General features: G+C 48.8%; 1 protein-coding gene across 3 annotated transcripts in view; it reads left to right on the top strand.

The window, feature by feature from the left end:
* The window catches only part of ANKHD1 (ankyrin repeat and KH domain containing 1), a 1723611-nt gene that overhangs the window by 344404 nt on the left and 1360500 nt on the right, over nucleotides 1-18707 (top strand). For all 3 annotated transcript variants that reach the window (XM_069652665.1, XM_069652666.1, XM_069652664.1), the window contains exon 7: nucleotides 9844-9938. In XM_069652665.1, coding sequence (XP_069508766.1) covers nucleotides 9844-9938 — 95 coding nt within the window. The remainder of the gene's footprint in view (nucleotides 1-9843; nucleotides 9939-18707) is intronic.

The following is an 18707-nucleotide window of genomic DNA, read 5'->3' as shown; positions in this document are numbered from 1 at the left end:
GTGTTTTACAAAACAAGCAATACCACAAGCCAAACACTGAGCCATGGTACACGGGAGTTTTACGCTCACGGCCTGAACAGACGCACTAGAATGTGTAAATCGGGAAAACCTTTTCAAGGGTAGGTGACTTGTGCAGGTTACAAAAGTGTATGGTGCCGAAAGCAGCGACTAAATGTAGGTCACATTTGGGAAATGAAAGGGTTGTGTGACAAAGGGCACCAGCAAATGGGTCAAAACGTTATGAAAACCACACAAACACAACACATGTTATACCTTCCCGCGTTCCCTCAGGTGTGCCGATGAAAACAGTACCTCATGTGTGGGTGCACCTACCTGGGTGCCAAGGGGAAAGCTTAAAACACAAGTAACCCCAAGCCTGTTTCGACACCTGAATTTGACACTTTCTCCAGACAAGCACAACATACAGAATTGCGCTTCGGGTGTCCAAGCCACCAAGGAAAATGGGGAACCCCATGCATTTCCGAAAAGAGGACACCCGTGGGAATCCGCAGAGGTATGATTTGCGCAAATCGGCCCAGAATTTATTACCCAGACACCCCCGCAAAGTCTGAAATGTGGGGAAAAAACACATTTTCCGCACATTTCACTCGGCGCACCCATCGAAACACGCCGTCAACAACACATGGCCTAACGTTCCAGCCTTCCCACAGGTGTCCCGATGAAAATGGTACCTCACATGTGTGGGTGCACCTACATGGGCGCCAAGCGGAAAGCCTAAAACACAGGTAACCCCAAGTCTGTTTCGACACCTGAATTTGACACTTTCTCCAGACGACAAGCACAACATACAGATATGGGCCTCGGGTTTCCAAGCCACCAAGGAAAACGGGGAACCCCATGCATTTCCGAAAAGAGGACACCCGTGGGAATCCGCAGAGATATGATTTGCGCAAATCGGCCCAATTACCCCGAAGTCCCGGCAAAATCTGACACATATTTCACTGTCGGGGGTTCTGGGTAAAAGATTCTGGTCCGCTTCGCAAGTTGGACCTCTGTGGATTCCTACTGGTGCCCTCTTTTCAGAAATGCATGGGGTTCCCAGTTTTCCTTGGTGGCTTGGACACCCTATGCCCAAATCTGTAGGTTATCTCCCCAAATCCTTTTGTGATTACCACTGGGTTAGCCGTTTCCCTTTGCAGCTAGATTAGTGAACCCACACATGTGAGGTACCGTTTTCGTTGGGACACCTGTGGGAATGCGGGAAGGTATGACATCTGTTGGTGGCGTGTTTCGGTGGTTGGGCAGAGTGAAATGTCTGCTTGGGGGGCCGGTCCCACCATTTTTGGGGGCCCTCCCCCCTTACCCCAAATGGGTGGCGGGGGCACCTCATGCAGGCCTCTCTGGGCATCCTACAAACGGCTGTGTGAGATACACCCCCACCCTCCATTTGGGGTGGGGGGAGAGGGCCCCCAAAAATGGTGGGACAGGCCCCCCCAGTGGGTGGGGCAGTAAGGTTTGGGCACCCTGGCGTCAGATTGGCGCAACAATGTGCCCCTCTGCGCCAAGGCAAGTTTCGTAAACAAAAAAAATGGAAAAGGTACACTACACTTTAGGGTGGGCTGAGGAGCACCCTGAACCGCTAGGTAATTTTCTAATGTACTGGGGGGTGACCCTCTACCCCCCACACCAAATGTAGGGGGGCATCTCATTCAGCCCTCCCTGGGGGCAGATGCCCCTTCCTAGGAGCAGATATCTGCCCCCAGGGAGAGCTACAAGGGGTGCCCCCATTTCCCCTTGGGGTGAGGGGGAGAGGGCCACCCCCATTTCTGCAAAATCTATCCCTGGTGGCTAGTGCCCCCCTTTTCCCTTTCTCATTTTCATGTTTTTCTTTGCCCCCTTCCCTGGGGGCAGATGATTAGCCATCTGCCCCCAGGAGGGGCCCTAACCTGCCGGCCCCATCCTTTGGGGGGCCTGCACACTAATTCCTGGTAGCACTCCCACCCCCCCACCCCCCAATTGGATGGGGGGCCACCTTATGCACTCCTGCCTGGGGCCATAATCTGCCCCCAGGGAGGGCTACAAGGGGTGCCCCCCCTTTCCACTTGGTGTGGGAGGGGGAGGGCCACCACCATTTCATGGGCGCAAAAAAATCCCAGGTCCCCCACCCCCATTCTATTTTTTGTTTTTTACTCCCCTTCCCTGGGGGAAGATGATCAGCCATCTGTCCCCAGGGTTGTGAACATATGTGCCCCCATGCTTTGAGGGCCAGGGGGGGAGAGGGCGGCTTACTTGAAGCAGCCCCCCCTCCCCCCATGTCACAAACATTTCCATGGTGGTCCAGTGGGTTGCTGGTCACGGATCAGCGCTCTGCGCCGATCCGTGACCAGCAATGCCTCATTTAGATGGTGTCCTTGGAAAGTCCTCCCCTTTCCAAGGACACCACTTTTTCCTATATCCCTGGTGGTCTAGTGGGCCCCAGGGCCCCAAACCCCCTCCCACCTCCTCCTTCCTCGTTTTTTTTTTTTTTTTTTTGTTTTCACCCCTCGGGGCAGTGATCATCTGCCCCCAGGGGTCTCCAGCGCTGTGGCCCCATGCTTTGGGGCAACGGAGGGAAGGGGACTGTTTACCTAGTAAGCAGCCTCTCCCCCCCGCATCACAAACGTATCTGTATTGATCCTGTGACATTGCTGATCACGGATAGTGCGCCCGCGTCAGATCCGTGAGCAGAAATGCCACATAATGGGTATCGTTGGAAAGGGGAGGATCTCCCCTTTCCAACGATACCCGCCTCGATCTCCGGCTTGAAATACAGCCGGAGATTGACGCAGAGAAAGAAGGGCTCTTACCTTCTTTCTTCACTGCAGCATCCGAAAACAGCTGCTGCAGTGATTTTACTTTGTTTCACACCGACGTGCTTTATGCACGCTGATGTGAAACTGAAGGTAATCCAGCCCCCTGGCAGTGAGGGGGGACCTCCCCCTCACATAGCCCGGGGGTTGGATTACAGTTTTGTGTGATCCCTGCTTTGCAGGGATCACACAAAACAAGGTGCCAAAAAGGACGAGCTATCTCGTCCTTGGCACTGCGTATGCACTTCCAAGGACGAGATATCTCGTCCTTGGCACTAAAGAGATTAAGTGATTTTACTATGTGTTTGTAGAGTAAATGCATTACCGTATAAACCGTTAAACTGCATGCGTGTGCATTAACCGATAATGCAATAACATTGTCTTGTCACCTTCTAACGTTGCCACAATTGTAATCGCAAACAAACACAACATTGAAAGTACCCTTGAAGTGTATTAGCAAGTATTGCTAAGTGTTCTACTGTAAACGTCTAAAGTATTTAAATTGAAAGGTCCTGAGTTAGTGCAGACTGATATGGGATCTATAAACCACTGGGATAGCATTACTAAAGTCTTACTATATCAGTAGGACTTTAGGAAAACTCCCCTAATAGGTTACATCTTGCTTTTCCATTCCCCCTGAAGAATCCTCGAAGCTGCATCTCCTGGGAACCTCACACTGGAACAAATGGTGGAAGAACTAGCCCCCAGATAATCCTCTGTCATCTGGGAAAATATGATTTTGGGGGGAGGGGGTGTGGAAGGAGGGCAAGTAAACGCCAGTGGGCATGCCTCTCCACAGGATAACATTGGGAACAAGTCCCTTTGTTTCCTCATTCCACTCACCTTTGGCTGTCGGACCTGGGTCGGGTATCTGGCCCCTGGGTCATCCTTGGGTCTGGAAGAAAAGTTGTAGAACTTTTAAACTTTCCCCAACACAAGCCTATTGAATCCCTCCTACAGTCGCACCATTCTGGTGAGAAACAGTGCGGCCTCATGTGACTTTATGCCCTGATCAATTCATAAAGGATACAGCTAGAGACTTGGCCCCTTTTTATCGACCAAGCTCATCAACGCATCATTTTCCACAGGTACCATACCAAGCAACCTTAAAGTATCTTGGGTATTACCTTTACTTAAAAAAAGACACTTGACCCCACTATCTTCCAACTACCGCCCAATCACGACAGTGTCATTTCTTTTAAAAATCATAGATAAAATGGCGTATTCCCAAATACATAAATATCTGGAGTTACATCACCTACTAGGAGCTTGTCAGTCTGGATTTCGCCCTTCGCACGGAACTGAAAACCACCTTAATTGACCTAAAGGCCCAAATTGACGAGCTCAGGGACTTTGGGAAAGTCAGCCCTACTCCTCCTATTGGACTTAACGGCCGCATTCTACCTTGTGGACCACATGGCCCTATGGAGTCACCTGGTCTCGGCTGCCCATTTCTCTGACGAAGCTGTGGTATGGATCCAATCTTTTCTCAATAACAGGACCATGAGCGTCTTCTCCCCTACAGCAGCTGCTGACCCGATCCCTTGTGGAGTGCCCCAGGGCTCATGTGTCTCGCCCACGCTATACAACAGCTTCACGAAGCCCCTTTTCGATGATCTGGACCATCTTGGTATTACCTACACTAACTATGCACATGATACCCAGATTCTCCTACCACTTCGTGGTGATTATGAAAAGGATTTGGCCTTGGTCAACAGTGTGCATCTGCTCATCCAGGCATGGATGGCCACTCATGGACAATGCCTTAATGATGACAAGACAGAAATTATCATCTTGGGCACTGCCTCCACCTTGAAAAAACTGGGACCCAGATACTCCTCGTTCAGTATAGACAACCTTATCACCACCAACGATGTGAAAACCTTGGGGGTCTATTTGGACTCAACCCTCTCTTTCAACATACAAGTCAATGTTACGGCTTCTACTAGCGCATATACTTGCTAAGTAATCAGAGCAGGTAAACCCTTCCTATCAAACAGTTGCATTACCTTGGCAAGAGCGCTTGTTCTGTCGAGACTGGATTACTGTAATGCTCTTTACATCGGCGCCAACAAAGCTACTATCAAAAGAATCCAGCTTCTACAGAATAACGCCTTGAGAGCGGCTCTGGGAATCTCTAGAAGAGAGCACATATCTGAAACTCGAAAATTAAACCAGTGGCTCTCCACTTATGAAAAAATCCAACTAAAAGTGGCTTCACTTACATTCAAATGCCTAAATAATGCGTCACCATGTTATCTCGCGTACAGATTCGCTAAAACAATCCCCATCAGACATACTAGGTCCGCTAGTACTAAAAGCCTTTCAGTCCCAACATTCAAACTGTCTAAAGTGTGGGGGGGACGTTGCTTCCAGGTCAAAGCTGCCATACTTTGGAACTCGCTACCCCCACTCTTGTGAGAGGATCAAACGTACTCTAAATTCCGCTAGATTATGATAACTTGGCTCAAGAACTCTGTGTGTATATAAATATATTTCGAAGGGATTGTGTCCTCCGACGTATTCCTTATCTTTGATAATTCGTCTCCAGCTTGCTGGCCTCGGAAAAAAAAGTCAGCAGAGGGCGCTGCATATCGACTTCCGTCGAGTTGGTGTCCCTCGACAGCCACCGTATCAGCGCCGACGTCACCATGCCGTCAATAGCCACGCACAGCGTCCGTTGCTCAGTTCAGTTTTTCCGCGCTTCGTGGGGCCTCAGAATATCGTTGCTCAGTTCTTCAGTCAAATATACTTCATTATTCCTCGTACTCGATGGCTTCCTCATCCGAACCGACGACTCCACAGTCCGGCTTCAAAAAATGTCGAGACTTTGGAAAGAAAATGTCGTTGACGGATCCTCACAGGATCTGTTTGTGGTGCCTGGGAGTCGAGCACCATTGTTCGGAGTGCGAGGACTGCATGTCCATGACGGCGAAAGCCTTGAAGGAGCGTAAGAGGAAGCTCGAGAGAGGTAAGGCAGTTAAAACTTCTTCGAAAGTTTCCTCGGCGGAGTCGAGACGTCCGTCTCCTCGCCATCACAAGACCTTCTCGTTCTAGGTCTCGAAGCAGTTCACATCACTCTTCGAGATCTAAGCATTCAAAAAAGAGACGTCGAAGATCCCCTTCCTCGTTGTCTTCTTCCGTTTCCCCGAAAAGGGTCTCCTGCCCCACAAAACATTTCAGGAAAAAGATGCTTAGCGTCTTCGAGAAAGCGGCCTCGACCCCCTCGAAGACTGCTGAGGGTGATACCCTGGGTGAAAGACCCGAAAAATCAAAATGCCGCGAGTCGCAGCTCCCGGCGAAAGAAGCTACTCGAGAGCGTCACTAACCCTCGTGTAAAAGCAAGGTCGCGTCTTCGACGACGCCGTCGTCGAAGATCCCTTCGACGCATAGATCTGCCTCTTCGACGCCATTATCGAAGGGTTCTTCGATGCACAGGTCAGACATCGATGCTGAGAAAGGACAAACCCACGGCCACCTCACAGCCAGTGGCCATACCCAGAGCCTCGATCATGAGAATGTCGTCGACAACCTCGAGTAGAATTCCGATACTCTCGAGGTCTCTACCAACTTTCTCGACGCCTTTTTCGTTTGCTTCGAAGCCTTTAACCTCTGCGTCAACAACGTCGACGTTTTCTCAGCCAATTATGACGAATTTGGCGCCTTCTGTTCTGGAAATGTGATTTATACCATTTCCAAGATCTGATCCTTCCAGAGCCTTAGCATCTATTTGAGTAAGGGGAGAATTCGGATCAGGAGACCTTTTGAGTTGCAGGGATCTGCAACTCCTGTACCAGAGGAATTTACCTCTGAGGAAGGTAGGTTTGAGGACATCCAAGAATCCTTACATGAAGCAAGTGGGTTGGACACTTCCCCAGAAGTGGAATTTGCCAAACCAGACCCAGGGGAACATGCTGAAACCCCTTATAGAACCTTGATGGCAAGGATAAGAGTTTATGGGGTGGTCTACACCCTCACCTGCTTTTCAGCAAGATGACCTCAGACATTTTGGTTAAAGGTCCACAGGAGGATCCTGTGGTGCCATTTCATGCGGCATTACAAAGGAAAATATTGGCAAACTGGGAAACCCCTGAGGTTATCCCAGCGGTTAACAAAAAATTATCAGCCAAGTATAGGGTGTCTACTGCTGACCCTGAATATTTATCCAAACACCCAACTTCTGAGAGTCTGGTTGTTCAGGCAGCAACTTCATCAGGCAGTAAATCTGCTTACCCTACTGTTCCACAGGACAGGGATGACCAGAGATATGACTCTATGGCCAAAAAAGTATTTTCTGCATGTAGCATGGTCTTGAAATCCATCAATGCTACTTGTACGCTCGCAAGGTTCAGCCACACACTTTGGGAGTGTGCTTCATCAGCGGCTGACTGCCTCCCGGAGGGAGAAGAAAGGGAGGGAAGCGTTTCTAAACATTATCGAAATCGTTCGCTAAGATTTCTCACCCTTAAAACTGTCTTATTAGTGGCACTACCATCTGCTAGAAGGGTGAGCGAATTACAAGCTCTATCTTGTAAAACCCCTCATACAATTTTTCATAAAGACAAAGTTGTCCTACAGGAGAAGCCTAATTTCCTCCCAAAGGTGGTTTCTGAATTCCACATCACTCAGAGAATTACCTTACCTTCATTCTATCCTCCTCCCCATCCGGGGAAAGAGGAAGAAAGGCTACACAGGCTGGACCCAAGGCGGGCTTTAAGCTTTTACATCAGCAGACTTGCTAGGGTTAGGCAAGCAGACCAACTGTTCGTAGGTTACTCAGGGCACAAATTGGGTCTACCGATAACAAAACAGACCATTTCCAGATGGATTATTTTGGCCATTCTGGGAAAGAGCCTCCTCAAAATCTTAGGGCTCATTCAACCAGGGGTATCGCAGCCTCTTCGGCCCTCCAAAGAGGGGTTCCGTTTCGAGATATATGTGCGGCTGCCACATGGTCGTCCGCACATACCTTCACAAGATTTTACAACCTGGATTCCTCCTAGTCAAGAGACTAGGTTTGGCAAAGCAGTATTACATTCTGTTCATTCCTAAAAGCAAACATGGCGTTTTTACTCCCACCTCCAATTATACACCACTGCTATGGGAGTCTATCAAAGATGAGGAATATGTCGGAGGACAAAATCCCTTCGAAGAACAAGTTACTTCTTACCTTGTAACGTTCTTTCGATGGGATGTTCCTCCGATGTATTCCTTATCGCCCCTCCCATCCATCCTTGCAGTAATACTTCATTTGCGGTTGCAGCTTTTGCTCCTTCAAGGTCAATAACCAATTCAGGCATGACTTATCTTATGCTACCAAACGGAACTGAGCAACGGACGCTGCGCATGGCTATTTATGGGCATGGTGACGTTGGCGCAGATACGGTGGCTGTCGAGGGACACCAACTCGACGGACGTCGATGCGCAGCGACCTCTGCTGAAAAAAGTTTCCGAGGCCAGCAAGCTGGAGACATCCCATCGAAAGAACGTTACCAGGTAAGAAGTAACTTGTTCTTCTTTGATATGTAAACACCATGTAATCTTAATTTGTATAATACCATGACACTTAGCCACTATGTAATCTCAATTGTACTATTATCTGACACAGTAATATCGCTATGTAACCAACATGTAAATGTGATATGATGTTATTGTGTAACAAAGCTGTAAATTTCCTTCTGCAATGCGCCCCGATACCTTCAGGTCTGGTGCGCAATACAAGTAATAAACTAAACTAAATTGGTATACACTGTTTTTGTATTCACTATAAACTCAAACTGTTTTTCTGTCTGTTACTGCAAATGCATTCGATTTTAAAAACGTAGGCTCTGTGCTCACGAGTCCTCCAAAAATTGTCCTAGGAACAATTTTGTTAGAACCCATTCCAACTTCTCCCTAAAATGTTTTCGGTACTACATATTTACCAATCCATATCACTTTATTCTTCCCTAATCAGTCCTCCCCCAGTGGAAATGTTTCTTCACATTTTAGATGTGCTGTTATTTGGAAGAAATCAGAGGGGATTCGAACGTTAGAACGATTTTAATTAGCCCCTAATATATACCTCTAATCGGTCCATTTCCAGGTGGATAATTTTCTGTTTTTGTCAGAAAGCAATCCAAAAACTAATTGGCTGACTCCACGAGTGGTAAAGCCGCCAGAGCTGCCCTTTTCAAAAATGTTGAGATGGCTAAAGTCAGAAAAAACATGTAAATGGGTCAACATGCAGTGCAAGTATCATTGAAAATGTGTTCATATGTGAGTGTATTGGAATGTTTCTCGCTTCATGAATAGGCGTACAATTGCTATTCTAGCCAAGAATTAATGAACATTCATGAAGATACCAGGTTGGAGGCATTCATGAAGATAACCGGTTGGAGAAGTTACTTGTAATCTATTTCTTCAGTAATATTCTTCCACTACCCTCTGTTCTCCTGGAGGATCTCAGGAGAGAATGGAGTACTCGATAGACCATACCTTATTTTTTTCTTTCATGCAAATGTGTAACTGTCACTACACTGCATTCTAGGATACTGGGGGAGACTGGCTGTTAATGTGGCAGCTGCCCTTTTCACCTTTTGCGTTCCTTGTTTATTTGTCGCAAGTGCTGTCACTACTTCGTAAAATTGAGTATAACCAGCTGTGCTTTAATAGTCTGTATGTATATATTGTATACAAATGTGTTATGAGATCCCTCCCATAAGTAAAGATATTTAAGAGTTCATGAATATTTGACGGTACTAGCAACTATTACTAGGATTACAATTACATAACTTTTCCTGTCTGGTCTTCACTTGAAGGGAATTTTGATGTACCCTATCAAATAAAAGGATGCACATTTATATACATGCAACCTATCCATACCCATTTGTGGGCACTTTTCCAGATGACCATTCTACTTTGTGTAATTAATGAATCAAGAAATGTCAGCCAGTGTTTTAGACTGTCTTGTACTTTCTCAGCATGTTTGTAATTGATGCTAAGAAAATAAAACTTTAAAGAAATAGTATTTTAATTACATGTTTGTTTGTAGGCCATCTAGATATGGTTCGGTTCTTACTAGAAGCTGGAGCAGACCAGGAGCACAAGACTGATGAAATGCACACTGCTTTAATGGAAGCATGCATGGTATGATTTTTTTTTTTTGTAAGTTGATTTTATATGAAGGTGTCTCAGAAATGAAATGCTAGTTAGTCTCATACTGCTTTTTTCTATATATACTATGCAGATTTGGACAAATGGGTTAATTATGAAAAATGTAAACTGAAAGGTCCTATTACTGAGCAGCATCTGATCGGTCATGTCGTTTTGGTGCGTCTAGTAAAACCTAGCAGGATTATTCATTTTATCAATAGTTTTCTAGCATTTATGTTCTGGTTAATGTGAATAGGTCCCTTAATGCTGTTAACGATGTTTTTCTAAAACCTCCTCTTGACAGAGATTCAGAAGACTAAACCGAAATACTATTAAGTGTCAACCATGCTTGTCCAAAACCCTCTCCATGGTACTGTGGCAGAGCTGACTGGCTCCCCTCTTTGGAGGGGTCGACTGGCAGCAAGATAAAGTTGCGCCCACATAAGACTTCTAATGGATTGTGTCCTACCACAGCTCCAATCTTGGATATATTGCTACGGTAGCAGCAAACTTCTGGAACTTTTTTGCCACCAGAAGGCACTGTGCAGCTTTGTTGTTGATGGTCCTCTACACTCTTCTGTGTCGGTATAAGTAGCTAGCATCGGGCCCCGTGATCTCTGTTCCATTTTTACACCTGATCAACTGAACATTTCACAACTCAGAGAAATTTTAGGACATACTAGAGTATTGCAGCTCTTGTCCGTTGACGATGCCAAAAGCACTGAAGGGTGGAGACAGTTGATGCTGGCGCTTGGTAGAGCATCCACTCTGAGCACCACTCCCTCAAAGAGAAAAGACCATCTGAGGGAAAAGACCCCGAACTAGCCGTTCGATCTCCCAGGGAGCAAGAGGTCCAAGAAGCATAGGAAAAGATTCCACTTGTGAAGTGATTTGCATCATGCCTCCGCCGCTTTGAAAAAGCAGAGGCGTAGACACTCATTGACCTAATGGCCGGGTAACATTTCCTTGTAAATCTGCTCCAGTGGAAAGGTTGGAGAAATTCTGAATAAAAATGTTGGCGTTTTTTAAAACAAATCAGCCCCCTCTGCCTCCTATTTGGATTTGAAGGCAAAAATGGGAACCAAGCTCGGCACACCCGAGAAAGCCAGCAGGGACTCCAACAGAGGCTCGCGTGTTCCAAAAAGCCCAGGTATGAATTTGACGCTTAAAATGTGTCCACGTTGTTTGCCATACCGACACCCCCTCCGGATGGTCTGTAGGCGTGGAGTGTTGCATACTCTTCAAAATATGTCATGAATTTGAAGGATTTCATATCCTCCTTGGCTGGATTTTTGACGAGGGGAATCAAATCCCATTGGGTCCTTTAACCTTTCCTGACCCTCCTGAGGGATTCAGAACTTAGCAGCTGACCTTCAGGATGCAAGTGGGCTTAACGCATATCGTGAAGTTTATTTTTCCGAGCAAAATCCCCAGGCTCTCCCTAATGCTGCCTATAGGTCAGTCATGGGGAAAACTGTCTGAAGCCCTGGGGCTGGAGTCCTCAAATCAAGAACGTCACAAAGAACCCAGTATTTCTGCAGCATTGGTTTCCTTCAAAGATTCCCATGCTTTGACTATGCGCCAGTCAGCCTGAGAATCCTTGTGCGTGCTTCTAACTTTACATCAGTAAAGACAAAATAGGTGTTTTGTAGTCTGTCCTCCTTGTGGGTGCTTTTGGTCCCATCCCATGGGACGTCTAGTGTCGTGCCCCATCCCTAAAGGCCATGTCTAGATTCTAACCACACGTCGTTCTGGCGAGTCCTCTCACCTTTCACCACGGAGAAAGATTTCTACACATTTTTGAGGTAAATAACTTTGGATGCTGTACCTTAGATGGAGAAAAAAATCCCTATTGAAGCGTGCTCCAACTGTGTTTTAAGTAATGTTTGAGGAGGCTGAAATTGATAACTGCATTTAGTGTTTATATCAAAATCATTCCGGTGAATATTGCGAAATATGCCAGGGATTCAGCGCTAAAACCCTGAGGGGATAGGCCTAGTCGACTGGTATGCTGGCTAGGCTAAATGAGGGCAGGTATCCTCCCTCTAAATCATAGTCTTGTAGCCTGGTGAATATAAACTGTGCAGAGGATGCCTAAGCCATTCATTAAATGCCTAGATCTGAGGAAAGGCCTTACAAGCCAGAAAAGAGCGGGAAACTTAGCCCCAAAAAGGCAGGACAAGAACCTTGTCATTACCACAGTCCCCCACCGCTGACACATTTCCTGCACTCAAGCGCCCATGACAAGTCGAGCAGGAAGACGGACATGTCGACGAATGGCCATTGCTCGTCAACCAAGGCTGTGCCAGGGCCTCAGTAGACCACATCGAAATGTTGTAGAACATTTAAACTATCACCAACCCAAGATTGTTGAATCCTTCCTACATAGACAACATACTAGTGAGAAACATTGTGTGGTTCCTATGACTTTTTTTGGCTCAGGGCACCGTTCATTTTACGGTTTGCACTTAAGTTAGGGTATTGTCATGTGAACTGGTTCCATCATTTACTGCATCTAAAATACTTAACTGCTTTACTGTTGAAGTTATCAGATGTATACTTGAACCTATGGTGAATTATATAGATTTGTATTATAGAGTGTTGTGCGATAATTACGGGTTACATTTATTTTTCACTGTTTTAAAGGCCTACAATTGTATTTTTATACTTGACTGTCTAAATTGAATTATTGTGCCATGCTGTTTGGACTCATTGAAGCCCTGGGCCCTGATCACACAAGCTTTTCTGAGACTAATCCTTGATTGCACTCTAAACTGCTTTGCCTGGGTTTTGTCTAAACTCAGTTTCCCTGTTCGCTATAACTAGGGTAGTTGCCTAAAATCTGCCCACCAGGGTTGATTTTAGAAATCCATCTTAAAATGCAGACTGAGTGAGCTTCATGCGCTTGTTTGCTAAAAATCATTGCCTAGGCACATTGTCATGTCAGGTGTGACAGCTGTCTTCTAGAATGCTTTAAGGTAGAATTGCAATGACACCCCCCCCCCCTCCTGAGAAGAGATTACTGTTAATGTTAAAGGTTATTTATACCGTGCACTATCACCACCAGAGTGGTCCCCTGGCACTCTGGCGGCTCTGAAAGAAGAAGGGAGGGTGAGTTAGTGGGAGGAAGCTGGTAACGGTGGCTAAGCCTGGGGTGTTTTCGGCCGGTAGTCGTTGTGTACTGTTGTGCTAGTCTGTTTTTTTGTTTTGTTGTTGCAGTGTAGTGAAGTCTGTGCAGTTTGTTGTGCTGTAGATTTGTGGTTGTTTGGTTTGGCGTTTGAGAGGTGTATGCAGAGTGGGGAAATTGTTAGTGGAAGTGGTTAGTTGGCATCTCTATCCTGAATTGGCGTGTTGGGCTAGCGTAATCCCACCAGATGGGTGATCTGGGCACGTCCGGCATTCAGTGTCCTTTTCATAACTCGCTCCCACCTCCACCAGCTTCCCTCACAACCTAATCTGTCTTTCCTACCCACTTAAGTGGTCAGCGCACCTGCCAGCGTCCACAGCTTAGTTGGATGGGGTGATTGGTGATATCCCGATTAATCCATAACAGTGTGGTACCTTGTATCAGCTAAGGGGCGGGTGATGATGTTGGATAGGAATAGCTGGGGTTGTTAACTCCGTCTCTATGGGTGTCGCCTCTGTTCCATTCTACCCGACGTCACCCGTCCAGGTGCCATGGGGGATTCTCAGTCGGCTCTGGGAGCTTGTCGGTGTCCTTTCCGGTTTAGTCATTCTTTTTCTTTTCTGTTTCGGTTTTCAGTTTTAGTCTGTGGTGTTGAAGAGCCAGGTTTTTAGCAATTTTCTGAATTTTAGGTGATCTTTGGTGTTTATTTCTTTTGGGATGCTGTTCCAGGTTCTTGCGGTTAAGTGGTAGGAGGTGCCTCCAAGTTTTTTCTTAAGGTACGGTTTTTGTTCCAGGCGGATTTCGTTGCTTGACCTGAGGAGTCTCATTGGCTTGTAGATGGTTATTTTCTTTTGCTGGAATTCTGCTCCTTGTCCAGAGATTGCCCTGTGCGTTATGCACGTTGTTTTGAAGGTGATGTGATGTTTTACTGGGAGTGTTGTATATATGTGAAGTACATTTCCACCAAGGAAAGGGCATGTGAGAGCAAGATTTCCGAAGGGGAGTAAGAGAAACAGTACAAAAAGGGGTGCAGAAGCAGTACATTGTGGAAGTTTAAAGTATGTGAATACAAAGAAAAGAAGAGAAAAAACTTGCAAGTGATACAGTATAAAGAGAAAGAGGCAAGAGAAAAGCCTTACTGCTATGGGACTCTATTTAGGATGAGGAATCAGTCGGGTGGGGGGGTTCACAAGCCATTAGTAGAACAAATTCTCCAGCATGGGGTCTGGCATGGATTCACATGCTCAAAAAGACAGTATCAGTTTTGTTTCTGATCTGTCTTTCTTGGTAGTAACCAATCACTGGTTTCTGGGTCATACTACCCCCAGCCAATGACTGCTCTCTCCCTAAACCCCGCCCCTGGCAGCCATCCTCAGATTTTTACTGCACGCTCAAGTGTTGGAAGTCCTCGTGCTATAGCTCTCGAGCTCTTACTGCGTTTTGCGCTTTTTTCAAAGATATTTATCTCATTTTTCGGTTAATCGAGCCTCAAGCTCCACCGTTTCTACTTCCAATCAACGGGGACCCATTTCAGATTTATCTACGCCCCTCAAGGGTGAAGTTTTCGTCGAGTTACGCTTCTTGGAGGATTCCAGAAGTTTCTGAGGCCTACCTCGTGGACGAGAAGAACATGGCCCAGGACAAGGGAAGCTCGACTCCCAGCAAACTGTTCAGGATCTGCCCTGGATGCAACCTACAAAATGTGTTCAAGGAGGACAAGCCTTCGAAATGCCTTTACTGCCTCCACGAGGACAAAACGCATGTGGAGAATGACTGCGTTTTGCTTTAACATGTCGGATTGGATGATGAGGGATCGCCGGACCCGTCTCCAACTGGCTGAAAGGCAAGCGCCTAGCAGGTGAGAAGTAGTAGTAGTCCGAGCGGTCTTCTAAGTCCTGTGAGGGCGCCCCGGTGACGGGGCCCACCAGAAGGCAAAACACAGAGTCTGCGGGCACCGGGAGCGCCAAACGGTTGGGCTCCTCGGCTGCCGGGCAGGGCGCACCTTCACTGACGCCATCAACCGCGAGCCAACGGCAATCGGCTTTATCCTCAACTTCCCCACCGGATGGCGAGGGAAAGAAGCTGGATGCCGTGGGACGACGAGTCATCTCGTCGGCGACGACTATTAAGGTAGCCAACACCCTGGTGATTGTGGCCTGCCATGACAGGGAATTGTGGTACAAGATCGCCCCCCTGTTGGACTTCCTCCTGAACGACAAGAGGGCAGAGGCCCTGGCGATCCTGCAGGAGGGTGAGGTGGCGTCGGACCACGCCATAACTGTGCCGACACCGGTTTCCGCCAGTTGTGCAACGGCATTTGCCTTAGACGGTGGGGGTGGGGGTGGCTCAAGGCGACAGATTTCCACCAGGACGTGCAAGCCAAGGTTTTGGACATGCCCTTCGATGGGAACAATCTCTTTGGAAAGACTGTGGATGAGGCGCTGCAGGCCATCAAGACCGACACAGAGACGGCTCGGGCCTTGGGAGTTCTGCAGCAACGGCGGCCGCCCTTTCGGAACTCCGGAGGCAAGCAAGGTGCCTCCAAAGGATTCGGCGGCGGCTCCTCGACCTACCGTCAAGCGGCCCGTTCCTCGTCGCAAGAAGCCTACCAGGGACGAGGCAAGTCCAGTGGATCTCGCCGTCATCGCCAGGGACGCCAAGGAGGCAAGGCTGCTTCCAAACAAGACTGAACCGGCTGTGGCGTCGGGCCCCCACCGAAGCACCCCGGTGGGAGGCCGGCTGGCGAAGTTCGTCAGCGTGTGGGAGTCCATCTCCGACCGTTGGGTGCTGGATGCCCTGGCCCACGGGCACACTCTGGAATTCCTAAAGTGCCCTGGAATTCCTCCAGTGGCCAGGAAGGAAAACCACGTCCCTCAACTGCTGTTAGAGGTGAGGGCGATGCTCAAAAAAGGAGCCATCGAGCTAGTCCCAAAGAGGCTCCAGAGTATACTCAAGATACTTCGTCAGAAAGAAGACAGGAGGTTGGCGTCCCATCCTGGACTTGCTTCGGCTAAACAAATACATCAAGGCACAGAAGTTCCGGATGGTCCCCCTCCAACACGTGCTGGGACAGCTGGAGGAAGGCGACTTCCTAGTGTCGCTGGATCTGGAGGATGCGTACTTTCACATTCCCATCTTAAAAGGACACAGTTTCTCAGGTTCGTAGTCCAAGGGCGGCACTACCAGTTCAAGGCCCTCCCATTCGGATTGAAGTCAGCGCCCAGGGTGTTCACCAAGTGCCTGGCACCAGTGGCGGTGCGGCTGCGCCTGCAGGGGATCCACGTCTACCCCTACCTGGACGACTGGCTCATCCGAGCAGGGACAAGAACTCGCCGTCGAAGACTGTCCGGCTGCTCACGGACCTGGGATTCTCCATCTTCCCCAAATCCCACCTGGTTCCGTCGCAGGTTGCGCTGTTTCTGGGAGCCAAGCTCGATACAGTAGTGCAGTTGGTCTGCGTTCTTTCCTCCGACGGCGAGGCCATCCTGGGTCTGCTGGCCATGGACGTGGCCAAAGTGAGGTCCATCAAGTCCCTTCTCGGGGTGATGTCCTCTGCGCCTGTGCAGGCTTCGGATGCGTCCTTTGAAAGAGTTCCTCGACGTCCGTTCCACACAAGCGACGGACAGCTTCGAGGACAAGATCTCTCTCAACGAAGTATTCCGCCAGGCAATTTGATGGTGGGGTCCCCGCACGCATCTCGCCGCGGGCACAGACTTTCAGTCCCCAGCATACCAAGTGACGGTGACGACGGATGACTCCCTGGAGGGGTGGGGAGCGCACACCAGAGATCTTCACGCGAGAGGCCTGTGGCTCCCGAAGGAGAGGCCTCTCCACATCAACATACTGGAGCTTCGAGCAGTGTTCTGGGCCCTCAAGTCATTCCTCCCGTCCCTCAAGGGCAAGGTGGCGAGGATCTTCACCGACAACACCACCACGATGTTCTACATCCGTAAGCAGGGAGGAACCAGATCCCCAGCCGTATCCAAGGAAGCCCAGGTTCTGTGGCACTGGACCGTTGCCCAGGGGGTGTTTCTGGTGCCTTTTCATCTAGCAGGGATGGAAAACACCATCGCCGACTCGCTCAGCAGGGAGCTGCACTCTTGCCACGAGTGGAAACTACACCAGCATCAAGTGGATCAACTCTTCTTGGGATGGGGCAAACCCCAAATCAACCTGTTCGCGAAGGCGATGAACTCCCAAGTGCCAGAGGTTCGCCCAGCCAAGGAACATGGGCAATGGTTTTTCTTTCCTCTGGGACGGCCTGTTCCTATATGCGTTCCCGCCAATGCCGTTGCTGCTCAGGCTCATCAACCAACTCAAGAGGTTCCGGTGCAGGATGATCCTTGTTGCATTGAGGTGGCCGAGACAGATATGGTTCCTGGACCTTTTGGACTTGTCAGCGTCCCCACCAGTCAAACTGTCGACGGACGAAGAGCTTCTCTCCAGAGAACGAGGCGCCATTCATCACGACCCGGAGTCGCTGAGCTTGCAGGCCTGGCTCCTGCAGCACTAGAGTTTGGACTGACTGCATAGCGGTTCTTGCAAAGGCCAGGGCGTCCTCAACTCTCAAGTGCTACAGACACAAGTGGAAGAGGTTCTCTGTATGGTGCCGTGCGCAGAAGATTAACCCTCTATGGATTACAGCCCCTCAAGTGCTACCGTACTTACTGTCACTGGCCAAAGCTGGACTAGCTCACGCTTTCATCAAGATACATCTGGCAGCGATTTCCCGATACACCAGAACTGCAGGATGGTCGTCCCTGTGGTCTCATCGCCTGGTGAAGGAGTTTATGAAAGGACTGTTCTGATCGGTCCTGCCGGTGAAGACTCCAGCCCCGGCGTGGGAACACAACGTGGTGCTGACAAGGCTCATGGGCCCGCCATTCGAGCCCTTGCATTCGGCTCCGTTGAAGTTTCTGTCGTGGAAGACAGCGTTCCTTGTGGCCATCACCACTGCACGACGCGTGAGAGATTCAGGCCCTTTCCTGCAAGCCTCTTGACTTTCCACGAGACGAGGGTGGTGCTGAGGATGCACCCCTCCTTCATGCCCAAGGTGCCGTCGGACTTCCATCTCAACGAGCCCTTGGTGTTACCAGTCTTTTTCCCGTCGCCTTTGTCGCCGGCCGAGAGGACTTTGCGCTCGCTGGATGTAGCTAGAGCGCTGAAGTTCTACGTGGACCGAACGAAGAGTTTTCGGAAGACATCACAGCTGTTTGTGAACTTTGGACCTGTGAACCAAGGGAAGGCTCTCTCGAAGGCTTCCATTTCCAGATGGCTCTCCGGCTGCATCATGCACTGTCATCGGTTGGCAAACCGACCGTTGCCCGGCCGTCCGAGAGCCCATTCGACCAGAGCGATCGCTGCTACCACGGCATTCTTGTCTGGTGTGCCCCTGCTGGACATCTGCAGTGCTGCTACGTGGAGGTCGACGCACACCTTCACGAGATTCTACTGCGTCGACCGGGATTCCAGGGAGGAGTCCAGGGTCGGCCAGGCAGTGCTGCGCAACCTGTTCACTTAAGGTGAGCCTGATGAGGAGGTAAGAGACGCTGAATGTTGAGTTTTATGTAATGCTTAATGTTGAGCCTAGCCACCTCCCGTGGTTGTGCATGTGTACTGCTATGTGTTCTTATATT

Source organism: Ambystoma mexicanum, chromosome 3p (genome assembly GCF_040938575.1).
Source record: "Ambystoma mexicanum isolate Mex_15411 chromosome 3p, UKY_AmexF1_1, whole genome shotgun sequence".
Classification (NCBI taxonomy): domain Eukaryota; kingdom Metazoa; phylum Chordata; class Amphibia; order Caudata; family Ambystomatidae; genus Ambystoma; species Ambystoma mexicanum.
Note: the sequence above shows the minus strand (reverse complement) of the source record. Positions and strands in the feature narration are given on the sequence as shown.